Raw genomic sequence first — 26781 nt, 5'->3', positions numbered from 1 at the left:
TGGGTAGGTATGGAGGCATAAAGGTAGCAAAATTTTATTTAAAATATAATATAGAAATGTATTTCCATTTTATATATATATATATATAAAAGTTTGGTGTAAAAAGAAATGAAAATGTAATTTTATCATTTTAATTTGCCATTTCCAACAGTAGTTATATGTAAATGACATACTAATTTGAATGTTTTATAAGTGAAATTAAAATGTATAACCCAAATTGATTTGATAAGTTTAACATGTCCATCAGAAATGGTAGCAACATGATCAGTTACATGTTATTTGTCCTAAAGGCAAATATCAGCAGAAGTGTATTACTTTTGGAGCGTTCAAAACATGGCAGCTGCAGATCGCTGGCAGATGAAGTGGAGCATAAACAGAAACATTGAGGTGTTTCTGAAGATGTTTTGTTACAAAACGAGCCTCAAAACTTTTTGTTACCACCTTGTATGGTAATAGAAAATGTAAATTTAAATACAGAAATATTTTGCCATTTGAATATTGCATTGTCATTTTGCATGTTACATTTTAAATACAATTTTGCTACCTCTATGCTTAAATAGTTGAGTTGATGCTAACAAATTTATACAAATGTCCCAACTTTTGTTGATTACTTACAAACCCTCTGTCAGTATTACACAGTGTTAAAAATAATTGTGTTACCCACTTCAATAAAGTTTGTACAGTGCTGTACTACAGTAAGTAATATATTGCAGACTAGTATAAGCCTTAAACGTGCAGGTCTTTACTCAAAAAGATCCATGGTGTGAGTGAGTAGTTTCCTACACTATTAAAACGCACTTGGAAATGGGAAAAAAACTCTGGCAGGTACGGGTGTGGCAAAAGCCACTTTAAGCCACAAGACAATTTTCTGATAGTCAAGAAATCTTACCTATCCCCCCACACCCTGCTTAACTTCTACCGATGCACAAATGAAATCATCTTAACTAACTGCATCACAGTGTGGTATATCGGTTTTACTGTCTGAGATCAGAATGGGTGGTGAAATCTGCCCAGCACAACACTGGTGTTCAGCTAACCTCGATCAAAGACATATACCCCAAACGCTGCCCACAAAAAGTACAAAAAATGATCAAAGACACCTCTCACCCCAGCCATGGACTGTTTTCCCTTCTCACAGCTGGGAGATGGTATAGTAGCCTTCACTGTCACACCAGCAGACTCAGGAACAGATTCTTTCCCTCAGCTGTCAGACTGCTGAACTCTAAATAAACAATGATCTCTAAATCCTTCTCAGTAAACTTAACACTACTTAAAAATACTGCACTGTACATTATCATGTCTCCATACTGTACACTTACATTGTTTAAGATAGAGCTAAAGCACACTAGAAGTTTACTAAAAATATTTGATTTCTGTAGACAAAATGCCAAAAGTGTGTTTAGCTGTTATATTTACAACAGATGCCTGTGTTATTAGTCAAAAAATTTGAAAAGTTAGATTTGATTTTGTCAAACTAAATTTGTTCTATGCTTTAATTACATTTACACAGTCAACTTAACACTACTCAAAACCCACTCAAAAAATTAAAATTAATAAAAAAAGCTGAAAAACTAGAGTAAAATGGTTGGGAAAGTAATAACTCCCATGATTTAATACTCTGTAGAGCAACCCTTTGCTATGTTTACAGCCATTATTCTTATTAAACATGTCTATCTAGCTTTGCACACCTAAATTAGGAATTGCAGAATTGTTCAAGTGCTGTCAAATTACACGGTGACTGGCATTAGACTGCTGTCGTTGTAGATTTTTAATGAAACTTCAACATGAGACCCGCTGATGTCATGACATGTGGGTAACAGTGACCTAAAGAGAAACATCACAACACTATATTTTATTTTCACACACAACACAATGGCACAGTTTTACTCAACTTCCTTTTGTTTGCTTTTATAAACCTTCTGACAACTTTATGTACAGGCCAAAGAGACACAAGGTGTTTTAGGCTAGTGACAAATTTACCCATACTTCTAGATCTGTTGTTCCAGGTTCTTTACATGTTAATCCTTATCTTTTTGTTGTCCTGCTCAACAGTTTATAATGTAAGACAGATGCAGCAATAACTGGGGGAGTGGTCGTATTCAGTATCAATTCAGCTTCTTTTACCAGACATAGCCAATTATCATAATATACAATAAAATACTCTTTAACAACACAAAAGTAAATACAACACATTTTACATTTAATTTCTGGAATAATTTGTGTTAGAAAACAATATAGCTTTAGCGTGATTTGTTAAGTAATCCTAATATAGCAATGTATGGGTGCATGGTCAAGCTCTGGTTTGTAAATGAAAGGCCAGAGTAAGTGAATTGTAGGGATCAAACATCTGTGTAAAATTTCCATTAATGAGTGTTCTCTGAGCAGCAAAGAGTAAAAAAGACAAAAGAGACAAAAGTATTGAGAAATAGAAAGAGAGAAAGAGAAAGAGAGCAACTGCAGAGATGTGTGTGTGTGTGTGTGTGTGTGTGTGTGTGTGTGTGTGTGTGTGTGTGTGTGTGTGTGTACTGTACTAAAAAGTGAAATAGAAAGTAAAAGTAGCAAATAAGGCCAGGTTTTTTATGTCAACCTGTCTCCTGTTTCAACATCTCTGGGGCATTTTAAATTCCCTCTGATATTTAATTAAACTGGTCAGCTTTACCCTGGTTAATGTCATAAGATTGTTTACTTTATCTGTATCATTGTTGTGTTTAAATAAAATAATGGATTTGCTTCTCAAACTTTACAGGAATTTTCAACATGTTTCAACAAATTCTGCTTAACTTAAACACCTAAATATGATGCAGAAATTCATTGCAGTCGTTAAGAATAATGCTGCATTCGTACAACTATATGTTTGTAATGACCTTTTCTAATAATATAAGTTGAATCGATTTACATGCAGGACAAGTGTGGGCACTTCCAAGATGGCGCCAAGATGGCGCCGCGGATGGCAGCTTTGGCACGACTCTCTCTAGTACTCTCTTTCTTTTTGTTTATTGTCTGTGTGTTTAGTTACCCTACCCTAATAACTTACACTAAAGAAGAATTGCTTAACATCGGGGAGTTCACTCCAGACACTTTTTCAACAATTTTTACAAACCCGGAAAGTTATTTGGAGATCTTAGTTGGAGCTGCAGCCACTCTCTATGGCACATGGAGGAGACACCGGCGGGGGAAGCGCGCCGGCGCGCTAGTGAAGCTGCGACAGAGGGGATTTAGAACTGCGCTCCCGTCGATTCACCTGGCGAACCTCCGCTCACTGCCGAACAAAATGGACGAACTAACTCTTCTTAACGGAACAAACAAAGATTTTGCATGCTCCGCTGCTCTCTGTTTTACTGAAACTTGGCTCAGTCGCTCAATCCCGGACAGCGGATTACTTCTCTCGGGCTTTCACTTACACCGAGCGGATCGCGTAACGGAGCTATCGGGCAAAACGAAAGGCGGCGGAATCTGCTTCTACATTAACGAACGTTGGTGTACAGATGTCACAGTGCTGGATAAATACTGCAGCGAAAACTTGGAATCACTGGTAATAAACTGTAAACCGTTTTACTCACCGGAATTTTCCTCATTCATTCTGACCGAGTTTACATCCCACCTCAGGCCAACGTGAATGATGCACTGCAAAACCTGGCAAACCAAATATCCGGCTTGGAGCAAAAACATCCGGATTCTCTTTTTATTATCCTTGGAGACTTTAACAGAGCAAAACTAACAGTAGAACTTCCAAAATACAGGCAACATATTAACTGTCCGACAAGAGGAAAAACACACTGGATCATTGCTACACCGTTCTTAAGGACTCAGACGCTCTGTACCCGGGCAGCTTTAGGGAACTCTGATCACTGCTTGGTTCATCTTATTCCAACATACAGGCAGAAACTAAAATCTGTTAAGCCTGTAGTCAAAACAGTGAAGAGATGGACCAGTGAGGCAAAGCAGGAACTACAAGACTGCTTTGAGTGCACTGATTGGAGTGTCTTTGAGGCTGGAACTGACAGCCTGGATGAGCTGACTGACACTGTGACATCCTACATCAGTTTTGTGAAGACATGTGTGCCAACCAAAACCTTCTGCAAGTTCAGTAACAACAAGCCATGGTTCACAGCCAAACTGAAAAACTTCGACATGCCAAGGAAGATGCATACAGAGGGAGGACAAAGCTCTGTACAAGCAGGCCAGGAACCAACTGACAAAGGAGATCAGAATAGCCAAAAGAAGCTACTCTGAAAAGCTGAAAAGCAGGTTTTCAGCTAACGACCCTGCATCAGTGTGGAAAGGCCTGCAAAATATCACAAACTACAGGAGACCACCCCTCCCCACTGAAGCAAACAAAGACCTGGCTGACGACCTTAACACCTTCTACTGCAGGTTTGAGGACAATATCTTCACACCTCTCATCCAACCCAGCCCAATGTCTGCCCCCATCACACCTCTGGATTTCTCTTACAACTCCTTCCAGCACTCAAGTTGCGCTCACGATTTGTGAAAAGGATGTGTATCGGCTCTTTCAGAGACAGAAGACAAGGAAGGCTCCGGCCCAGACGGTGTCTCCCCTCCTGTCTCAAAGCATGTGCTGACCAACTGGCTCCCATTTTCACCTCTATCTTCAACAGATCACTGGAGTTGTGTGAGGTCCCTCCTGCTTTAAACTCTCCACAATCATCCCAGTCCCCAAGAAACCCTCCATTACTGGACTGAATGACTACAGGCCTGTCGCTCTGACATCTGTCGTCATGAAGACCTTTGAAAAGCTGGTATTGGCCCATCTAAAGAAGGTGACAGAACAGCTGCTGGATCCCCTACAGTTTGCATACCGAGCAAACAGATCGGTGGATGACGCAGTCAACATGGGGCTAAACTACATTCTGCAACACCTTGACTGCCCAGGAACATATGCCCGGATTTTGTTTGTTGACTTTAGTTCGGCTTTCAATACAATAATTCCGGGAATCCTCCACTCAAACTCCTAAACCTTACTATACCCCTGCCATCTGTCAATGGATCACCAGCTTCCTGACAGGCAGGAAACAACAGGTGAGACTGGGAGGTGTTACCTCCGGTATTCAGACAGTCAGCACTGGTGCTCCTCAGGGGTGTGTCCTTTCCCCACTGCTATTCTCCCTTTATACGAATGACTGCATATCAAGTGACCCAACTGTCAAACTCCTGAAATTTGCAGATGACACCACGCTCATTGGACTAATCCAAGATGGTGACGAGTCTGCATATAAGCAGGAGGTGAAGCAGCTGGTGCTATGGTGCAGTCAGAACAACCTTGAGCTAAACACACTCAAAACTGTGGAGATGATAGTGGACTTTAGGAAACATCCTTCAACACTACTCCCCCTCACAATATCCAACATTCCTGTGTCACCTGTGGAGAACTTCAAGTTTCTGGGCACTACCATTTCCCAAGACCTGAAATGGGAATCAAACATAAACTCAATTCTGAAAAAGGCCCAGCAGAGGATGTACTTTCTAAGGCAATTAAGGAAGTACAGTCTGCCACAGGAGCTGTTGATACAGTTCTACACTGCAGTCATTGAATCTGTCCTGTGCTCATCAATCACCATCTGGTTTGGAGCAGCAACAAAACAGGACAGAAACAGACTGCAGAAAACTGTTAAAACAGCTGAAAAATCATTGGTGCCCCCTGCCCACTCTCCAGGACTTGTACCATACAAGAACCAGAAACCGGGCAGGAAAAATCATTAATGACCCTTCACACCCTGGACACAACATCTTTCAGCTCCTCCCTTCTGGCAGGCGCTACAGAACTTTGTTCACTAAGACTGCCAGACACAGGAACAGTTTCTTTCCCCAAGCAATCACCCTCACTAACAACTGACCATAATTAAATTCCATGCTCATATCTATGAGTACTGCACAGAACTGTCACAGAACTGTCACTCATCACATTATCTGTATATGTTGCACACACTATTGCTTCTATATACTGTACAAAGTTTTATAGTAACCTCTCTCATCATACCTGGCACACAATACTGTCATTTGCACTACCATGCACTCCCACACTTTATGTACATTACTGGTCTGTATCCCTATTTATTACCCACACTGTCTATACTGTCTCATATTGTCTGTATTGTCTGTATTGTCTTGTATAGTCTGTTTTTGTCTTGTTGTGTCTGTTTTGTCATGTATAGGTTTTTATTTATGTCTGTACTTTTGAGAGTAACAAACAGCTGGAACCAAATTCCTTGTGTGTGTCAACACACTTGGCCAATAAACCTGATTCTGATTCTGATTCTGATTTATTTTAAAGGCACAATAATGAAGCCGATTTATGAATAAACAAAGATTTCTAATAAAATGTTTCATTTAAATAGTTCATGGCTGCAAACCACACTGGTGGCGAGACAGCCCCAATGATCAGCCCCAATCACGCGTGAGAGGATGTGCACAAGATCAGGAAACAGAAGCGTTTCAAAGAAATCATCGCTTGTTGTTCAAAACACGCCCAGGAGCACAACAGTCGCTGCGCCCCCTAGCGGTACAGCATCCTCCGTCCACACTCGCCTAATAAAAATGTTCGAATCAATTACATTTCTTGTTTTGTTGTGATTGCTAATGTTTGTTTTTTATATAACTTTTACCCAAGATTTTAGTCATTCTTTCTGAATTGTGAACATCACACGTGTATCAGTGTTACACATTAAATATAGAGCACAATGCATGTTTACTTTCACTTTCACTTAATTGTTGTTATTGTTATTTACACTGAACGTCTGCTGTGTGCTGCAGAGAATTAATGAGTAAATACATAGTGAAAATAAATTCATAAAGGCAAACATTAACGATCATAACACAAATCATAACACAAAAGAGAGTAGAGAATGCTGTCCCGTAGGGTGCCGCAGTGTTGTTTGGCACAGGCTTCACAGTGTTTGGCTGCACGCTATGATTTCTCGAAACCCCTCTTTCCTGATCCTGCACACACTCGTCACACTCCAGTCTGAGGTGGTCACATAAAAACTGCTGACTGCTTCTCGTTACCAGTTTCGTTTGCAGTTCGAGTGCAAGTTACGGGTTATAAGGTACGTTTTTTGTTTGGTGTTGCTTTCTAAATCAATAATTTGATTTTATTGCATTTATTGCAGCAGTGTTTTGTCTTGAAAATGCATCACGCATCCGATGTAATGGATATAATTACCAATTACAAACAATATAGTTGTGCAAAGGTAATCTTTATTAACTGAATATGTGCTTAATATTTTAATTAATTGATGTGTAATCTTTTCATTATGCCGGAAATGTACACATAATCTTGTAAAACACGTTGGAAACACATGCAAGGATTAGGAAACGAAACTGGGTTCAAGAGCAAATGTATTATTTGCATAAAGCAAAAACGATGCAGACAATGTGAATCTTAAACACCAGAACATGAACTTCGATCTCAAGAAAAAAAACTAAATAAACCAAAAGTGGAGGTACTTAAAAAATACAAGATTTGATCAATACAGGATTCAGGTGCAGTCAGGTCAAAAAAGACCTGCCATTATCTGGTTTGGTGCATTCGCTGAATTGTATGAATTAATATTACTATTATAATAATATTTATTTATTTATTTGCAAGACAATCTTTAGACACAGACAAACTAGGCTGTGTTCTAGGAAGTTACCAGTGAGGGCGCTAGTGATCCTCCTTACGCCTGAGCCCCTGCCTATAATAATAATAATAATAATAATAATAATAATAATAATAATAATAAATGTCATTAGTTAATTATATTTTCAAACTTAATCACATAACACTTTACAATGCTTGCTTGCAGCTGTCTGTTATGCTCACCTGGAGTAAGTGTTTCATCATGAAAAGGTCAGTGGCAGCAGGGAGTCAGTACTGTAAAAAAATAAATAATAAATAAATAAATAAATAAATAAATAAATATAAAAATAAATAAGAAAAAAATGAGGAAAAAGTTTTACTGTTAATTTACTTTTTAAAAAAGTTGAGTGGATTTGTTGCATTTAATGTACTTGCCTCCGTGCTTCAGTTTAATATGTTGACATGCAAATCAGGCAGGTGAATTATTCATTCTGTTCCATATAATACAAACCCCCAAAAGTTGGATGCTGTGTATGAAATTAACCATTTTAATGGGAAAATAAGGTCATTTTGAATTTGATGGCTACAACATGTCTCAAAAAGTTGGGACAGGTGATAAAAAGGCTGGTAAATAAAGGGTTATTTCAAAGAAACAGCTGGAGGAACATTTTGCAGCTAATTAGGTTAATTGTCAACTGGTCAGTAACATGGCTGGGTCTAAATAAACCGATTTGGAGTCTCTCAGAAGTAAAGCTGGGCAAAGATTCACCAATTTGTAGAACATTTCAGAATAATGTTCCTCGACATAAAATTGTAAATACCATGAATCTTCTTATTATATTTATATGTTTATATATATATATATATATATATATATATATATATATATATATATATATATATATATATATATATATATATATATATTTTTTTTTTTTTTTTATTATTATTTTTTTTATTAAAGTGTGTTTCCCACTTCCTATCGTTTTCCACAATAATGTTTGTATGGTGGGTTGGGTATTTAAAATCTTGCTTAGGGCACCAGAAAATTTATTAATATCACTGTAGAAGGTTGTGGTCAGCAGAACCAATTCAAAAATTACCACCATCATCATCTTTTCCTAAGCCAAGAAAGATATACTAGTTAATGCAAAAGGCATTACTGTTGTGAATTTCGTCTGTCCCATTGTAAATAGTCTGTCACATTGAATATGTTTTTTTTTTAGCATTCTAGATAGAGCCTGAAAGAATCATGTGCAGTCCAATGCAAGAACCTGTTTGTTTGGTGGAAAATTTGAATGGTTCACTGTGTGTTAATACGGAAGCTATTGAGTACCTGTCCAAGAATAACCAGCCGGTGGTGGTGGTGTCTGTGGTGGGACTCTATCGCACAGGAAAGTCTTACCTTTTGAATCGCCTCGCAGGAAAAAAAACAGGTAAGTTTGTTCTTTTTCTTTTAATCGAGAAGAACTCGTAACACTTTTGTTTTAACATGTTTGTTTTTGTTTTGTTTTTACTTTTGGAAATTGGGCAGATAATTGCACTATTAGACTAATAAAATTTGGATTTTTTTTCTTCATGAAAAAGCTTGTAAATGGCTTATAAACCTTTTATCTGTTCCAACCACTAGAGGTGTGTGAAACACCTCTACTTTATGAGAAACACTTCTGTCAGCAAAAACAAAAATTCTATAATAGAAAACAATTTTTGTATGTAATAACCATAATAGCAATGACAATTATTATTATTATTATTATTATTATTATTATTATTATTATTATTATTAATAATGGTAATTAAAATAAAAATAATAATTAAATACTACTGCTGAATTTCAGGTTTCGCTCTGGGTAGTACCATTGAGTCAAAGACTAAAGGTATTTGGATGTGGTGTGTGCAGCACCCCTATAATGCTAAACAAACTCTTGTGCTGTTGGACACTGAGGGACTGGGAGATGTTGACAAGGTGAGAACACCATCTCCATAGCAATACAGTACATGCAACATTGAATAATATAAATATGCAAGTTTTAAAAAATCGAACAAAGCAAGATATTAAAGACTGAAAAAGATCTCGACTTTAACATTTTCAACAGTTCAACCATTTTATAATTTATGTATGCATGTGTTCATACTCTTCCTATGTAGTTTAATTTCCAGGAAGTACATGCATCCAAAAATCATTTAATCATTTTAAGGTGCACAAGTATAAAACAAACACAATTAAACCAAACACAATATGAACAAAGAAACAAAAAGTGAACAAAATGTACACTCGTAAGCATAACCAAACATTAACCATAAAGAGACAAACAGGTGGTGCAGCAAACAGTATGTCTATAAACTAGGGACAATCAACAATGTTATTCTTGTGTAAAAAACAAACAATTGACTTGATGCAGTGGTAAATGGGACATGTAGTCTTATGGCATAACTGTTATTGAGCCCCCTAAAAAGTCCCTTCCAGAAGTTCTGGGCAGCCAGAGACATTATCCCCTGCTCCACGATGATTACTACATAGCTTAAAGAGGAATGCAGTGTAAGGCAGAACCAAAAGGAGCACCAAACGCTTTCTGCAATGCCAGAGAGGTGAACCTTTTTTTTTTTGTGAAGCCAGAGGAGTAGATATGTTTTCCATAAGGCAAAAGGAGGAAGCCTCACAGCAAGGAGGCTGAGCATTGTCCACTAGCTGAGAAAGATAGCAGAAATAATAAAGTGATATGCGAGATAATAAAGTATTGTGCTCAGCCAAGAAGGATGGCACAATGATGTCTGAGGTACACTTGGGAACCATAATGACTTCTAGTGATGTCTACAACAAGGCCTGGTCCAAAATGGGGGACAGTGGGTGGGATGTTATTCCAGCCACAGTGGAAGCCCCTCTTCTTATAAATACTGCCAAATCTGCTCTTCCTCCTCATGCATGGCCATAAAAAAGGGGGTTTTTTTGCAGCATCTATTTTTTTAAAGAGGCAATAAACAAAGAAAGATGAACATTTGACAAAAGGTATAATGTACACCAGAAAATTAACACACAATGTGAGGTACTGAAACAAACTTGCTGTGAAATGCAGTAGCTGATGAGAAGTATAACCTTATGGAATAAACATGAAAATATACTGTAAGCCCCAATTATGTATTTAAACATCTTTAGTATTATACAATCTGTTATAGAATTCTGAATTTTTGTTGTTTTAGGGAGACTCTAAAAACGATGCCTGGATCTTCTGTCTGGCTGTTCTTCTGAGCAGTACTCTGGTCTACAACAGCCGTGGAACCATCGACAACACAGCAGTGGAAAAACTACAGTATCCTTGATTGTACCACACCAATATGTATTGGCATAGTCTTTAACCCAGTACTAAAGAAAGATATTTCTCATTCAGTCATTTTCCTCAGCATACTGCAGCTATGTCACTGAGCTTGCAGAGCAGATTAAAATAAGATCACCTGCATCTGGAGAAGCTGAAGAGGAGGATGAAGAGTTTCAGTTTGTGCAGTTTTTTCCGAATTTTATTTGGGCGGTGCGTGATTTCTCACTGGAGCTATTTATTGAGAAAAAGGGTCAAGTGACTGAGGATGAGTATTTGGACTTTGCCCTGCAGCTGAAGAAAGGTATAAATAAATTTTTTTCAGGGATGAACTAGAAAGAATTTAGGCCCTGGGTCTCACATACACCCATATTACACCACAAATACACAACTTACTCCCTAGTGTAATATACTGTATACTCACTGAGTAGTTTATTGTGAACACCTGTACATGTGCCCAATCAGGCCAGGCAGCTGGGATTTCTGTCTAATATCTTTATAGGGCTTATACAGTGTATTCAGATAGTATTCAGGCCGCCTTCAGGTTTGTTATGCTTAAGACTGATAACACAATCATTTATATCCATTTTCTTTATTAATCTATACTCAGTAGCTGAAATATAAACTGAAATATAACATGTACATAAGTATTTAGACCATTTGCCACAACACTTAAAATTTAGCTCAGTTGCCTCTCATTTCTCTGGATCATTGCTGAGATGTTTCTACACCTTGACTAGAGTCCACCAGTGGTAAATTAGATTGATTAAACCTGATTTGGAAAGGTGCAGACGTTTCTATAGAAAGCCTCACAGCTGACATTGCATATCAGAGCAAAAACCAAGCATTGAGGTCAAAGCTGAAATCCATTTGTGAATCTGCTGATACAGATCGTCATTTACAATGCTGGAAATGTAGCATGCACAAGCCTTGTACCTTATTATCAGCTAATGAGTCGGCATGGTTGTAAATATTCTTCAGACATTTGTCACACTGGAGGTGTTCCCTATAGCTCCAGCTACTGGCCCATGTTGTAAATATGCTTCAAATACTTGTCACGCTGAAAGTGTTTCCCATAGCTTCAGCTACTGACACAGTGTGTTGTGGCTACTTAGGGAACCAGGGGTGCAGACATAGACCAGTCATTTTGTGTGTTCTTGCATCTGACAGCTTTTTATTTGGCTTCTTTACTTTGCTCTAAAATTATAAAAACATAATAATAGATGATAATGTGATTGTTTGTGACATGAGCTGCTGTAAATAATTATTTTTTTTTGTACTGCAGGTATTAGTTTGAAAAACAGCAACTACAATCTTCCAAGGCAGTGCATTCGAAACTATTTTCCAACACGGAAGTGCTTTGTGTTCCCATTTCCTGCATCACAGGAAAAAATGGTTTGCCTTGAAAGCCTGGATGAGAGTGAAATCTGGCCCAAATTTCTGAATGTTACACAACATTTCTGTGACTATGTCTTCACTTCCAGCAAAGTTAAAACTGTTAAAGGAGGGCACAGAGTCACAGGGAGGAGTAAGAACAATACTACCTTTTGTTTCAATTTAATTACCTACAGTATATAAATATTTCAACTAGTGTTACAATAAATAGATTTCTATATCTTACATATAACTGTGTGTGTTTTTGACAGGGTTTGGTCACCTTGTGCAGTCATATGTAAATACAATTTCTAGTGGGAAAGTCCCTTGTCTGGAGAATGCTGTGGTTGCAATGGCAATGATAGAAAACCAGGCAGCTTTAGAACAGGGGATTAAGCTGTACAAGTGTGAGATGGAACAGGTAAAACACACACACACACACACACACACACACACACACACACACACACACACATAATCTATGCCACAAAATATAATCCTAATTCAAATGTTAATGCAGGTCAAGAGTTTGTTTCCTATCAGTTTGAGTGAATTTTCTGCTAAACACCAAGAGATCAGCAACATGGCCACCACTGAGTTTATGAAGCACTCGTTTAAAGATGAAGAACAGGAATACTTTAAGAAACTGATGGTGAGTTTTGGATGTACACACATACGCACACTTTCCAGGATCAAACGTGAGTTTTAGTTTCTTCCCTTTCACCAAAACATGACACTATTTGCATAGGCTATACCTAATTCCCCTAGGTCTAAATAATTATTTTTGTATCTTTGTTTCGAATTAAAATCATAATTGCAATAAACTAAAGTTTTTTTAATGATATTTAAGTAAACGATTTGATGGGTTTTTCATTAAATCTCTGAGAATTAAAAGGTTTGATATTATACTGGAAAAAACTATAATTCGAACTGTCTGTTCTTCGTATTGTTATCATTTTAAAATACCTTCTTTTTTTACCAGTACACACGTAAATTTGGTTTCTGTAAATTTGGATTTAATGTGAACAATATTTTCAATAGTGATTTTCCAGCATGTTGTACTGTGTGTGTGTGTGTGTGTGTGTGTGTGTGTGTGTGTGTGTGTGTGTGTGTGTGTGTGTGTGTGTGTGTGTGTGAGATAGAGAGGGACAAATGCATATTTCCTAATATCCTTGTTAATTTACTTATTCAAAGATTAAAAGATTATTCAAAGAGCTGCCTTGAAGAATTTACTTTGTAAACAATCCTTCTCATCACAAAAAATTTACTTATATATTGTTTGGAGATTGATGAACTGTATAGCTGAATGTGTGTGCATCTACTGTATTTTCAGGAGGCAGTAGATAAGCACTATACTGATCTAATTGTTCAGAACATGGAGGCATCAGAACTGAAATGTGAGAAGATTCTATCTGATTTATATGAGCAGATGAATGTGCATATGCAAAATAAGGAGTATGCAAAGCCTGGGGATATAATATTTACTGCAAACACAGAGACATCATCATTAATCAATATCGACTGCATCCCAACAAAGGAATCCAGGTAATAAATAGAGACTCAAACATATACAAATCATCACAAAGTGCCATTGCTGTTCCTTGAACATTCCTGGTTAACATTTAAAACAAACAGTAATGAATAGGACCATAATGTTCAGTTGCTGGGTGTTTAGAAATTACAGAGCATTGATTTTCAAAATTAACTTAAATTAATTTTATAAGCCCACAAGCAGCTTTTTTTGCAAGTTAATGTAATGCATCTAACATGCATTCAAAACCAGTAGCCAATATGTGCTGCATGCCATACTATAAACAGGTTAAAAGTCAGCTGTATGATGTATTTATTTGCCCAATTAGAACCATAACCAGCTAGTTAGATAATTATCCCCATATGTATACTGTACACCTCTTCTCACCCCCTCTCACATAACTGCATTTTACACAATGCCTGACTGCACTAATTTCCTCATACACAATACAAATACACTATAAGAACATTAGGAACAACTGCAGCAAGCTTTCACTGTCTTTATCAACACAGTACTAACACCCACTGGGTTGTGTGAAATCCAGTCTTTTTCACAATCACATTTTTTTTAACGGTTTGTATAATTACAAGCACAATTTTGGATATATATTTTTACTGCATGATTTGTTTGTTTATACTTTGTTTAATAGCTTGACATTTAAAAGTGGTTTTATGTTACATGCACAGTCAGGAAAACTGAATTTTACCTTGTATTGTCAATATAGTCAAAATAGTCAAGTATATTCAAGTATAGTCAAGTTTACAGGTCTTCTCGAATACAAACCTGTGCCACTTGTCCTGTGTGTGTGTGTGTGTGTGTGTGTGTGTGTGTGTGTGTGTGTGTGTGTGTGTGTGTGTGTGTCTCTGTGTCTGTGTGTCTGTGTGTGTGTGTGTTTTCTGTGTAAAGGCTGAGGAAGTGCTGGAAAGGTTTCTGAATGGAAAAAGTGCAGAGGCTAAATTAATTTTGCAGACTGATGAACAGCTGACTGAAAATGAGAAAAAGATTCAAGGTAAGCTGGGTATAATCATATTATTATTAATGATGTATATTAAAATATAGTGTGAATATTATAGAAAGGACTTTAATATTTTGTCACTTGTTTTATGGAAAGGCCAATAAATATGGCATTATATGCCCTGCCTAACCTTCTAAGGGGGGTTTTCCACAAAAGGTGATAGCCTTACAATAAAATTTTAGCTCAAAAACATACAAACAATCATAAAACAAAACAAAAAAGTATTTCAAATTTTAAGTAAATAATTGATCCTGACAAGTTTACTTCATCTTTCGGCTGCTCCCACCAGGGGTCACCACAACGGATCATTTGTCACCATACTACTCTATCTTCATCTGCCTCTTTCACACCAACTACCTGCATGTCTTCCCTTAGCACATCCATAAACCTCCCCCTTGGCCTTCCTCTTTTTCTCCTTCGCGGTGGCTCTATCCTGTGCATTCTCCTACAGATAAACCCCATGTCCCTCCTCTTATTAATAAGGGACGCCTCCAAAACATCCCACATGTGCCTCTCTCTCTCTCTCTCTCTCTCTCTAATAAATTTCTAATCCTGTCAATCATCGTCACTCCCAATGAAAATCTCAGCACCTCCTGTCTTTTAGTCAATGCCACTGTCTCTAAACCATACAACATTGCAGGTCTCACCACAGTCCTATAATCTTTCTATTTTACACTTGCAGATACTCTTCTATTACAAATCACTCCTGCCACTCTTTTCCACCCACTCCACCCTGCCTGCACTCTTTTCTTCACTTTTCTAACACACTCACCATTACTTTCCACTGTTGATCCCAGGTAATTAAACTCCTCCACCTTCTCCCTGCAACCGCACCACTCCACTGCCCTCCCTCTCATTCACACACATGTACTCTGTCTTACTCCTACTGACTTTCATTCCCCTTCTCTCCAGTGCATACCTCCACCTCTCCAGGCTCTTCTCAACCTGCTCCCTACTCTCACCACAAATCACAATAGCATCCGCAAACATCAAAGTAGATGGAGACTCCTGTCTGACCTCTGCTGTCAACCTGTCCATCACCACTGCAAACAGTAAAGGGCTCAGAGCCAATCCTTGATGCAGTCCAACCTCCAACGTGAACCAGTCTGTCATTCCTACTGCACACTTTCCTGCTGTTACATTGTCCTCATACATGTCCTGCACCACTGTCACATACGTCTCTGCCACACCAGACTTCCTCATACAATACCACAACTCCTCTCTCAGCACCCTGTCATACGCTTTCTCTAAATCCATAAACACACAATGCAACTTTTTCTGACCTTATCTATACTTTTCCATCAACATTCTCAAAGCAAATATTGCTTCCTTGATGGTCTTCCTAGGCATGAAACCTCACTGTTGCTCACAGATGGTCACCTCTTCTCTCAGCCTGGCTTCCACTACTCTTTCCCATAATTTCATGGTGTGACTGATCAACTTAAGTCCCCTGTAGTTACTGCAGGTCTGCACATCTCCCTTATTCTTAAAGATTGGTACCAGCACACTTTTTCTTCATTCCTCAGGCATCCACTTACCTTCCAGAATCTTATTGAACAATCTTGTTAAAAACCTCACTGCCATCTCTCCTTCTACTGGTATGTCATCTGGTCCAATCGACGTTCCACTGTTCATCCTCTTAATAGCCAATCGGTATAAATCCTTTTCTCCTTCTTTAGTGTCCAACTTCACATACAGCTCCTCATATGCCTTTTCCTTGGCTTTCACCACATCCCTCTTTACCTGCTGCCACATCTCCTTGTACTCCTGCCAGCTTTTCTCATCTCTGCCAATCCCAATTCTGTTTTGCTAACCTCTTTCTCTTTATGCTTTCCTGTACTTCCTCATTCCACCACCACTTCTCTTTGTCCCACCAAGTATCTTTCTAGCTTTCACTATCTGTTATCACTTCTGCAGTAGTTGCCCAATCATCCAGCACCACTTCACCACCACTGAGCCCCTTTTAAGTCTACTACTCTGTTTAATATTTAATTGTACATATTATTATTCAATAATCCAATTTTCCTAATAATTTGAATGTGTTCAAAGTCTATTTAGGTTACATAAACTTAGAGAGAGATAAATAGGACAGTTGCCACAAAGGTTATGACCATCTAACTACAGTTGTTAGACTGGCTGCCTAAGACTGACAGGCTTTAACAAATACACCACACCAGGTCATTTTTTGCCAGTTTTGTCTCTGAGCACAATAGTAATGTAATTCCAGTTCATATAATACATTGCCCTTAAATCCATAGTTTTCCAAAATTTTATTCAAAATATTTAATCATAACATAGTGGTACATTGACACCTTAGGAGTACTAAATGAGAACACTTTATAAAGAAAATAACTTTGTTTTAATATTTTCCCTTTATTGCTCTGTCTTTCTTTTTCTTTTTGCCTTTTTCATGATGATGCACAGAGGAGCGAGAACAAGCAGTTCTGTTAGAGCAGAAATATATAGTAGAAAAGGAGAAAAAGTTGGAGATTGAAAACATGATGCAGGAGGAAAAAGTGCACAATGAGCAACGGCTACAGCAGCTGGAGAGGAAGTATGAGGAGGAGAAGATTCAGCAGCAGCAGGAGCTGGAGAGAGCACTCGAGAACAAACTAAAAGAACAGAAAGAACTTGTAGAGAAAGGGTTTGAAGAAAAAGCCCAGCTGATGGGGCTGGAAATTCAGCAACTTAAACAAGAAAAGGAAAAACAGTCTGGTGGGTTTTTAAGGATTATGTTATGCCTCTTGTAGACACTGCAAAAGATGTGTTTTCTACATTCCTCCAGTATAAATTAATGAAGAAAGGCCTGGGAATCCCATTCTGATTAATACAACAGTTAATTGAAAACTGTTAAAAACATTATCTGATAATGATCAGATTTGCCAAACTTCGTCAGGGAAAAACGCAATCTTATTATTTTAAAAAGAATATGAACTATTATACACAAATGATAGAAACTCTTTATATCAGTATAAACATTATGTTATAAACTTAGGACATAGTAACATTTGATTTCTTTCCCTGTTATCAGTAGGAATAAAGAAAGCATATGTTTTGTAAGAAACTTTTAAGTGTGTGTGTGTGGATGGTAATGCTTGAGTCTTGCCTGTAAGTATAGTTTATAGGGCTGTGCCAGTGACAAACTTTAGCTTCGCAATCATGAAAATGAAATGCAAAGAATTACAATATAACACTTTTTGTTAATCACTCTATTATAACTGCTGACATTGTTAAACAAATGAAGAAAAACTATTACAAAACAAACAAAGAAAAATTCTGACCATTTTTTTTTACTTTTAATGTAACTTGTCTTATTAGCAAACTACTGTGTAAAATAAAAGTGCTGTTATTGGAAAATAATTATCTTTGGGTTGGTAGGTGTCATTTATCTATTTTTTTTAACTCCAGTACTTCCTTTGTTGTTTTCTTGACTTATGGACTGGTAAAGTTTAAATGAAGTTGACATGCTGATCAAGTTACATTTTCAGCCTAAAGCTCAAAGATTAAAAAATATTTCAATTTCTTTCAGATGTCATAAATGATGTTTACATAGGTGCATTCAAGATGTGAAAATATTTTTACATGCACAAATACAATGTAGAATGTATACCACAACACAGAACAATAATTTATAGCAATAAACATCAACCACACGAAAAAAGTATCAAATGAAAGATTGACAATGATCACACTAAAGTCTTTCATATGATACTCATGGTTCACAGTAACTTATACCATCTCGGGTTTTTCAGTTACAAATTTAGGGATTGTAAAAATGGTCTTGTATGACAATCTTTTTTTCTTATCTTTTATTTAAATTGTTCATATATGAAGGGTTTGTTTGTTTTTGTTTTTGACTTGAAAAATGATATAAATTAAATAAATAAATAAAAATATTCAAAGACTTTCTGAGGAAGTAAAAAGGGAAAGCTGAAATTAAATGCGAACAAGAATCAAACAATGTTTGGTTGTTTTCAGATGTTTGGAAAAATATTTTGCATGTGTGCAGCCCTGCAATTCAACAGGACATGCCCAATTTCTGTTCATTTTTGTAGAGGATCTGCAACTAGACTACACAAGACATTTAGGCTTTTAGAAACAAGGACACTCCCTGTGACACACTAGTTTGTGTGGATTGAGGATTGTAAGCACTCAGGTTTGTAAAAAGAAATTATTATTATTTTTTTTTTGCCTTTTCTTGTGGGTTTTTAGCTTACGACCCCTAATGGGAGAATCCAGAAGAAGAAGAAGAAGAAGAAGAAGAGGAAGAAGAAGAAGAAGAAGACTGTCTTAATAGAAATAAATTAATATAAGCAAAAACATTTTTTAAAATGCACATGCACACACTCTACATTGTTTCTCATTGCAAGATGCATAGCATATAATAAGATTACTGTTAATCACATGCAGTTGTCTACTCTACTTTTCCCAATCCATCTGCAAGAAGGAACATTCCATTCTCAAGTAGTGCTCAGCCATGTCCTGCAACCCCACTCTGGTTAATGTGACTATTGTCTAATATATATTAATAAAACTAGTGATCTGATATTGTTTTTATTTTGTCTGTTTTATTTCATTTAATCAGATCTATAGATATCTTGTACCTGTAATTCTATTTTATAAGTAGGTCTGATTATCAAAGGTCCAAAGGTTCAGCACGAAAAAAATACATCTGAATATTTATAAATGGTAAGTTTTTTTTTCTCCTAAAATGTAATAGTTGTTTCCTGGAAGATGGCATCATGCACTGGGTAAAACTATTTAAAAGGGTTTAAACATAAACAAAAACAGTGCACTTTTAATGAAGCACCCAGTCAATTAAAACTGTCCTATACCCTACACTGGATCTGGCAGTTCACAACATAGTAAATTAAGTTATTATTTTTGGAGAAGGACAATGATGGTGATAGAGGTACTTGAACTAATACTAAATTAGCTCAAACTCATCAAGTTGATGTCATAAACTGCACCATACATTGAGTGCCATCGTGCTCATATTACCTCCAAACAAAGAGAGTGCATACACTCAGTGTTTTAATGCTTCATGTCCATTCATGCCCCCGAAATAGAACCTCTATTTAAAAGTAAAAGAGTATCTGTTTTCTGTTTCACCAAAATAACAAATAGTTTAGGTGCCAGTAATTTATTTTCAAAAGCAAACATTTTTGTAAAAAAAAAAAAAAATACAGTAACTGTTAACATGTGTTTGACATGAGTTTTTTTTAGAATGCTTCCACATTATGTTTACTTTGCTTCCTGATCCTTACAAAAAATATTTTAAAGTTATATGTTTGATGCTCTAAAATGGACTGGAATCCCACCCAGGGTATATTTTTTGCCTGTGCCCATTTTTTTAGGCCAGATCGACCTCAGACCTGACATAATTAAATGATTAGTGAATATGAATAATCAAACAATGAATGTATTGTTTTAGGATTTTTTAATATTTTGTAACAATGTTCCTATTACATGGTGTTTTGATGGTGGTTTATCCCAAATAGGTATTTTGTTGGACTGATACTTGGAGCTACAGTGCCCTCCACAATTATTGGCACCCCTGTTTAAGATGTGGTCGTGGACTTCTAAAAATTTTTTTTAAAACAACATAGAACCCAAATGCAAAAAAAGAGAAAAATCCAACCTTTCATTTAAGTACATAACTTTGGTGGTAAAAAAAATCATACATTTAGAAAAAAAAAAAAACTTGAAATCATGTGTCCCACAATTATTGGCACCCCTAACAATTCCTCTGAAAAATTTAATTGTTTTTTTTTTTAAAATATATTTTTCTGTAGTTGCTAAGGTTGGTCAGGGTATCTAGGGACTTTTAATTAGTAATTCATGATTTCCTGTTTCCCTGGGGTATAAATATGACGTGACACAGAGGCCTAATTCTCTTACCCATTTGTCAACATGGCAAAGACAAGAGAACACACCATTCAAGTAAGGCAGATGTGTGTCGACCTTCATAAGTCAGGCAATGGCTACAAGAAAATAGCCACTTGCCTTAACTTGCCGGTATCTACAGTCAGAGGAATCATTAAGAAGTTTAAAACAACTGGAACAGTGACAAACAAGGCTGGAAGAGGTCCCAAGTTTATCTTGCCACAACGCACAGTGAGGAGGATGGTAAGAGAAGTAAAAAAATTTCCCAAGCTCACCGTCACAGAATTGCATCAAAGAGTGGCATCTTGGGGTCACAGAGTCTCCAAAACAACCATCAGACGCTCTCTACATGCCAACAAGCTGTTTGGGAGGCATGCAAGGAAAAAGCCTTTTCTCACTAACACTCACAAACGTAAACGCCTGGAGTTTGCTAAGCGGTACTGGGACTTCAACTGGGATCGTGTGCTTTGGTCAGATGAGACTAAGATTGAGCTTTTTGGCAACAAACACTCTAAGTGGGTCTGGCGTAAAACAAAAGATGAGTATGCCGAAAAGCACCTCATGCCCACCGTGAAGTATGGTGGAGGATCTGTGATGCTGTGGGCCTGTTTCTCTTCCAAAGGCCCTGGGAACCTTGTTAGGGTGCATGGCATTATGAACGCTTTTAAGTACCAGGATATTTTAAATAAAAACCTGATGGCCTCTGCCAGAAAGCTGAAGATGGGTCGTCATTGGGTCTTTCAGCAGGATAATGATCCAAAACATGTGGCAAAATCTACACAAAAGTGGTTCAGCAGTGTCCTCCCATGGCCATCTCAGTCCCCAGACCTCAACCAAATCAAAAACCTGTGGGGCGAGCTAAAGAGAAGAGTGCATAAGAGAGGACCCAGGACACTGGATGATCTAGAAAGATTGTGCAAAGAAGAATGGTCAAAAGTCCCTCTCTCTGTGTTCTCCAATCTTGTGAAATGTTATAGGAGGAGTTAAGTGCTGTCTTGTTGGCAAAAGGAGGTTGTACAAAGTATTAACATCAGGGGTGCCAATAATTGTGGCACACATGATTTCAAGTTTTTTTTTTTTTTTCTAAATGTGTGATTTTTTTACCACCAAAGTAATGTACTTAAATAAAAGGTTGGATTTTTCTCTTTTTTTGCATTTGGGTTCTATGTTGTTTTAAAAAAAAGGAGAATTTTTAGAAGTCCACGACCACATCTTAAACAGGGGTGCCAATAATTGTGGAGGGCACTGTATTTATAGCTGTACCTGCTTTGGCATTATGATACAAAAAAATGCCAGTGTGTGGGTACAGTTCTGTGCAATACAAACAATTACTCTCCTGCCTACAGTTTTAAAATGAAGCAATACCTAAACCGATTAAATCAGTTCTATGTGTAACCTCAAACGTGGATCCTATGAGCCACATCTAAGTCAGTACTCATCACAGGTTCTTTATTTTTTCATCTATATGTTGTGTTTCGAGAATCAACTTCCATTGAATGGTATATATGATGGTAAATGGTGCTCAGTTGTATAAATGAATATAATTGTTGTGTCTGCCAAATGCCATAAATGTATCTGTATCCTCTTTTGCTAGCTTTATATGACAATTGTAGAACATAAACAGTCAAATTAATATGGGCCAAATATATTTTTTGGAGATCTAGAAATGTAGAGATCATGTGACTTCTGAGAGCAAACAATTACATTCACTAACAAACCCACACACGTGTAAGGATTTAAGATAAACTGTAATAACTTTATGTAATGTTTTTTAAGACTGTTGTAAAACACACCTCTGTGATATAACTATGCACAGTAGATGGCAGTGTTCTACAGAATAGAAATCATAAACAATAGTGAACGGTTTACAGTCACACCACTGAACTCAATAACCATAGCTTGTTAAATATTCATAGAGTCTCTCCTCATTTAAACATTTTCAAACAGCAAATGGCAAATTTATTTACAGACACAATTATCACTACAGCACAATTGGTGGCATTTATACATTTATACAGAAATTGATTTGCTGATGCCAATAGTCTTAATGAGTCATGTCTCGTTTAATTTAAATCATTGTAGTGTTTTGAAACAAATACAGGAGAAAAATATTAAGCATATATACAGTATTGGTTTTTTTTTTTTCATTTTTTAATATCGCTATTCATTCTGCGCCAAAGGAAGATACAATATTTTTCAGGAACCTTTTAAATATTCTAAATATTATATACAATGTATATTTGAACAGGATTAAACTAATTTGATTGTCACTTTTTGGTAACTTTTGTAATCATGTTAACTAAAATATGTGACAGACATCACAAAGAGCGTTAAAATATTTTGGAAAAACAAAGGTTATTTAACAGATATATGGTAAATGTAAAAACATGAAACCGTTCAGCAGTGCTCTCTTCTCTCAGTCCATCCCCTATGAGGAGAGGTAGAGCACAGTTTTGAGGAAGTTTATAGATACATCTGAGCTTCATATTTTAAGTCAAAAGTTATAGTCTTGAAAATTAGCCTTTGCCCTGATGACGTCACTAACACTATTGTAGTGATGGATTCTCACTACATGGACTTTTTGTGCCAAACACAGACAAGCAAAGTGATTTACACAGTGAAACATGCCAAAGGTAAACCACTTGAACCAGTCAAATTAGTGGACTTTAATTAACTGTTGTATTAATATTTATTAGTCTTATTTCCCTTTTTTACCCATTCCCTTTAACTACAGATCTAGCTATGATGCATCATATATAAATGTGTATCTTAAAAACTTTGTATCATACTAACAGCTAACAACATTATACTGACAAAAGTATGTGGAACATGTTCCAGCATGACAATGCCCCTGTGCACAAATTGAGGTCCATGTAGACATGATTTATCAAGTATTGTATATACACATTTGTGTGGCCTGCACAAAGTCATGACCTTCCCAACCCTAATGAAAAACTTTCAAATGCATTTTTAGATAGCAACTTCACAGTGGGCCTCCGTGTCCACCATTAGTGCCCTGTCTTTTGTTCTCTGGTAGCTGATTAATTCCAACAAATACATTTCAAAATGTACTTGAAAATGTCTTCCCACAAAATTGGAAGCTGAAAATGGCTATTTAAATAGTAATTAACAGAGATCACACATTAGGCAACTAAAATGCAAAACTAAAGTATTAAAATAAACCTAGTGGAATAAAATTATCATGCCGATCTTTATGTGAGGTATATTACTGGCACATATTTTGCAATAAATATTATATAAAAATCGAAATATTGACGTGATTACAATTAGTATAAGTCATTATCTAATTCAGGGGTTGTCCTTTCAACTGAAAACTATTTCGCAATGATCATATGACTGGTCACTATGAGGTTTCAGTGTAAGGAGACACATTGACTTTCCACACGTTAACGTACATTGTATAACCGTTTGTATAACACACGTTGTGTTGGTCTTCTCTCTCCCTCTTCCCACGCCGATGCTCCATTCACTCGCTGCTCCTCATTACTGATTTGCCCACACCCGCAGCACTCCGTCACTCTCCGTGGGTTTCCACGTGAGGCAAAGGCCTGCCTTATATAAAGAGACTGACGGCGCTTTTAGCCAATGGTCACCTTAGAAAAATTGTGCCCGCCTACTTTTATTGGAGACGCGATTGAATGAGCCAATCTGATTGGTCGAGGAGTGACATGGCTGGTGGAGTTTGAATTGAGGTCATCGCTGGCGCTGGAGATTCAGGGCAACAGTGTAAAGAAAGACTGAACGAAAGCAAGTGCAGTGTGTCAGGCGGAGGCAGAACCGTAAAGATGTTACAGTGAAGATGTTCGCATTGCAATTCTTCACAAAATAAGAAGAGAAAGAGCTTGGCTGACAGGTAGACTATGTTTTCTTTTCGCCTTTTGGGGTTGTTGAAAATTCATTGTTTGCAAAATGTGTGTCTGGAAAATTTCCTTTTAAGGGAAATTTTTTTAACATGTTTCTCTTTGCAATAAAAAAGCTTGTGCGTTTTTTAATTAGTGCCTACTTCACATCATACACTCAGATCGTACTAAGAAATGTGCGTAATCTCAGGAGCGCGTCTTTAACCCACATTGTTGAAACACGCGCGTTGCGTAACTGTGTCACTGAGCGGGTCAGTCCTGGTCACACTCTAATATTGTTATGAAATAAACATTAAAAGCTGCACAAGTGATCGCATCAAATGTATGACATGTTAACTATACATAACGGTAAAAATATACATAACAAACACTGCTCCATCCTTTAACGGGGCTTTTGTCGCATGCGGCAAATCCACTGAGCGTTATTAAGCGTTGTTAAGCGTTGTCTTTCAAAGTTAAGAAGAAAAAAATTTTAAAGATAAAAGCTTGGGTTTGTGTAAAGCAAACACACTTGAGTAAAGCATCTTTGTGCCAAAACGCGCTTTCCGTGACTTCACTGCTGAGCTCACTATCTGATGGGCTGGAAGATCAGAGATTGCAGCACCTGCGCATTCTCTCTACCCTCTTATCACAGAGATCTTAAAACATATGGAGTGTTCGTGTTTCAGTGCACGAAAACCTATTTCATATACTACTCTGTTGTGTTTCACATAACGCCCTGAAATGCTAATTATTTGGTTAGAAAACTTTATTTGCAGAGGCTTTGGAGTTGGTGTAATATAATATGGGTCTGATCTGTTAATTAGAATACACAAGTATTCGTTGAATTAATCATTGGATCTAATCCCCATCCAGGAAACACTCCCTGGTTGAGACACCAGTCCACCACTGGGTATCGCTTACATACAAATTTACCTAGAGGCAATATAGTGTAGTCAATCCACTTGCCAACATGTTTTTTATCACGAGGAGGAAACCCATGGGAAGAAGACGCAAAAGTCCACACAGACAGTATGGGATACGAATAAAATGATATCAATATATGACTTAAGCTTTGAACATTGAAACACATGAAAGACTGGGGTCTCTGCTCTCCACTCTGAGGAGGATTTTGAAGACCACAAGGGTTAGTTTAGGGTAATATTTATGCCAAATATTGTGACTGTTGGTGACTGAATGTGGACCTGTCCAGAGACACAACAAAAATTGGAAACTTTATGAAAATACAGAGCTATTTAGTGCAGTGGCTACCAATGGGAGAGAAAATAGAGCACACGCGAATACTCCCCAACAGATAGAACTTACTATGGCAAACAGTAGTAGGAACGCCTACTGGCAACTCATAGTACAGTGAATGGTGACTTATAGCAAAATAGTTGCGATCTCTGGGAGTTTTTCCTTGCTACAGTCGCCACCGGCTTGCTTATCAGGGACAAACTTAAACTTATAAAGAACATCTTATTCATTTATATCACCACATTATCTGTGTAAAGCTGCTTTCAGACAATGTTCATTGTTAAAAGCGCTATACAAATAAAAATGAATGGAATTGAATTGCAATAAAAATGAGTGAACACAGCATTAGAGTGAAGAGTTTACTGCAAAGCAATACAAAGTTATTCTTATACCTTAATCCTATGATGAAACCACTTGAAATAACCCACCCACATCCATAGGGCACAATGTATAGAAATTGTAAATCAAATTATTTGGCCTTCACAGTCACCACATTTATGGAATATTTTCTACTACCAACTTGAGCTTAAAAAAATTCCAATATTTATGTTATTTGAAGGTTTGAAACTGGATATACTCATTTGTTCCCTGTGACTGTCTCCAACTTTAATCAAATGTTCTCTTTCTGTGACCATATGTGTTTCTTGGATACTGACAAGCTGTGCCAGACCTAAAGTTTACTGGCAGTTAAGTGGATACCAGGCAGTCTGGCTTTTAAGACATTATTCCTGACTATTCCCTTGTGCAGTAATACTTGTGGCTGTATTAGGTAATGATGGTATTTGTTTTCAAATTTGGCAAACATGAAGTAGGTCTTTACTAATGCTATGATGGTATGTCATGATTCCTTGATGTCACTTTTTGAGGGTTTAGGGTTAGGGTTAGTGAGAACGGGTTAGGGTTAGTTGGGAGTGAGGAAGTGTTGCTAAACGCTATTTCACATACGGAACTTTGATATCAGACAGAGA

The 26781-nt window shown here is 37.0% G+C and overlaps 2 protein-coding genes across 2 annotated transcripts in view; both read left to right on the top strand.

Annotated features, from left to right (window-relative positions):
- The first annotated feature begins 6919 nt into the window (after positions 1 to 6919).
- On the top strand, positions 6920 to 18170 carry LOC124403245 (guanylate-binding protein 1-like). Its single transcript, XM_046876900.1, is given in 13 exon segments — positions 6920 to 7064; positions 8806 to 9015; positions 9418 to 9545; positions 10778 to 10887; positions 10989 to 11194; positions 12176 to 12418; positions 12537 to 12685; positions 12785 to 12916; positions 13598 to 13730; positions 13733 to 13809; positions 14702 to 14804; positions 17235 to 17531; positions 17534 to 18170. Coding segments are annotated over 12 exon segments (1863 nt in total). The 5' UTR covers positions 6920 to 7064; positions 8806 to 8831; the 3' UTR covers positions 17635 to 18170.
- Positions 18171 to 24423: 6253 nt separating this feature from the next.
- per2 (period circadian clock 2) overlaps positions 24424 to 26781 on the top strand; it is a 52283-nt gene continuing 49925 nt past the window's right edge. The window contains exon 1 of the mRNA XM_046876569.1: positions 24424 to 24570. The gene's annotated coding sequence lies outside the window, so the exon portion shown is untranslated. The remainder of the gene's footprint in view (positions 24571 to 26781) is intronic.

The sequence above is a fragment of the Silurus meridionalis genome, chromosome 20, assembly GCF_014805685.1.
Source record: "Silurus meridionalis isolate SWU-2019-XX chromosome 20, ASM1480568v1, whole genome shotgun sequence".
Classification (NCBI taxonomy): domain Eukaryota; kingdom Metazoa; phylum Chordata; class Actinopteri; order Siluriformes; family Siluridae; genus Silurus; species Silurus meridionalis.
This window is presented reverse-complemented; position numbering and strand designations above follow the sequence as displayed.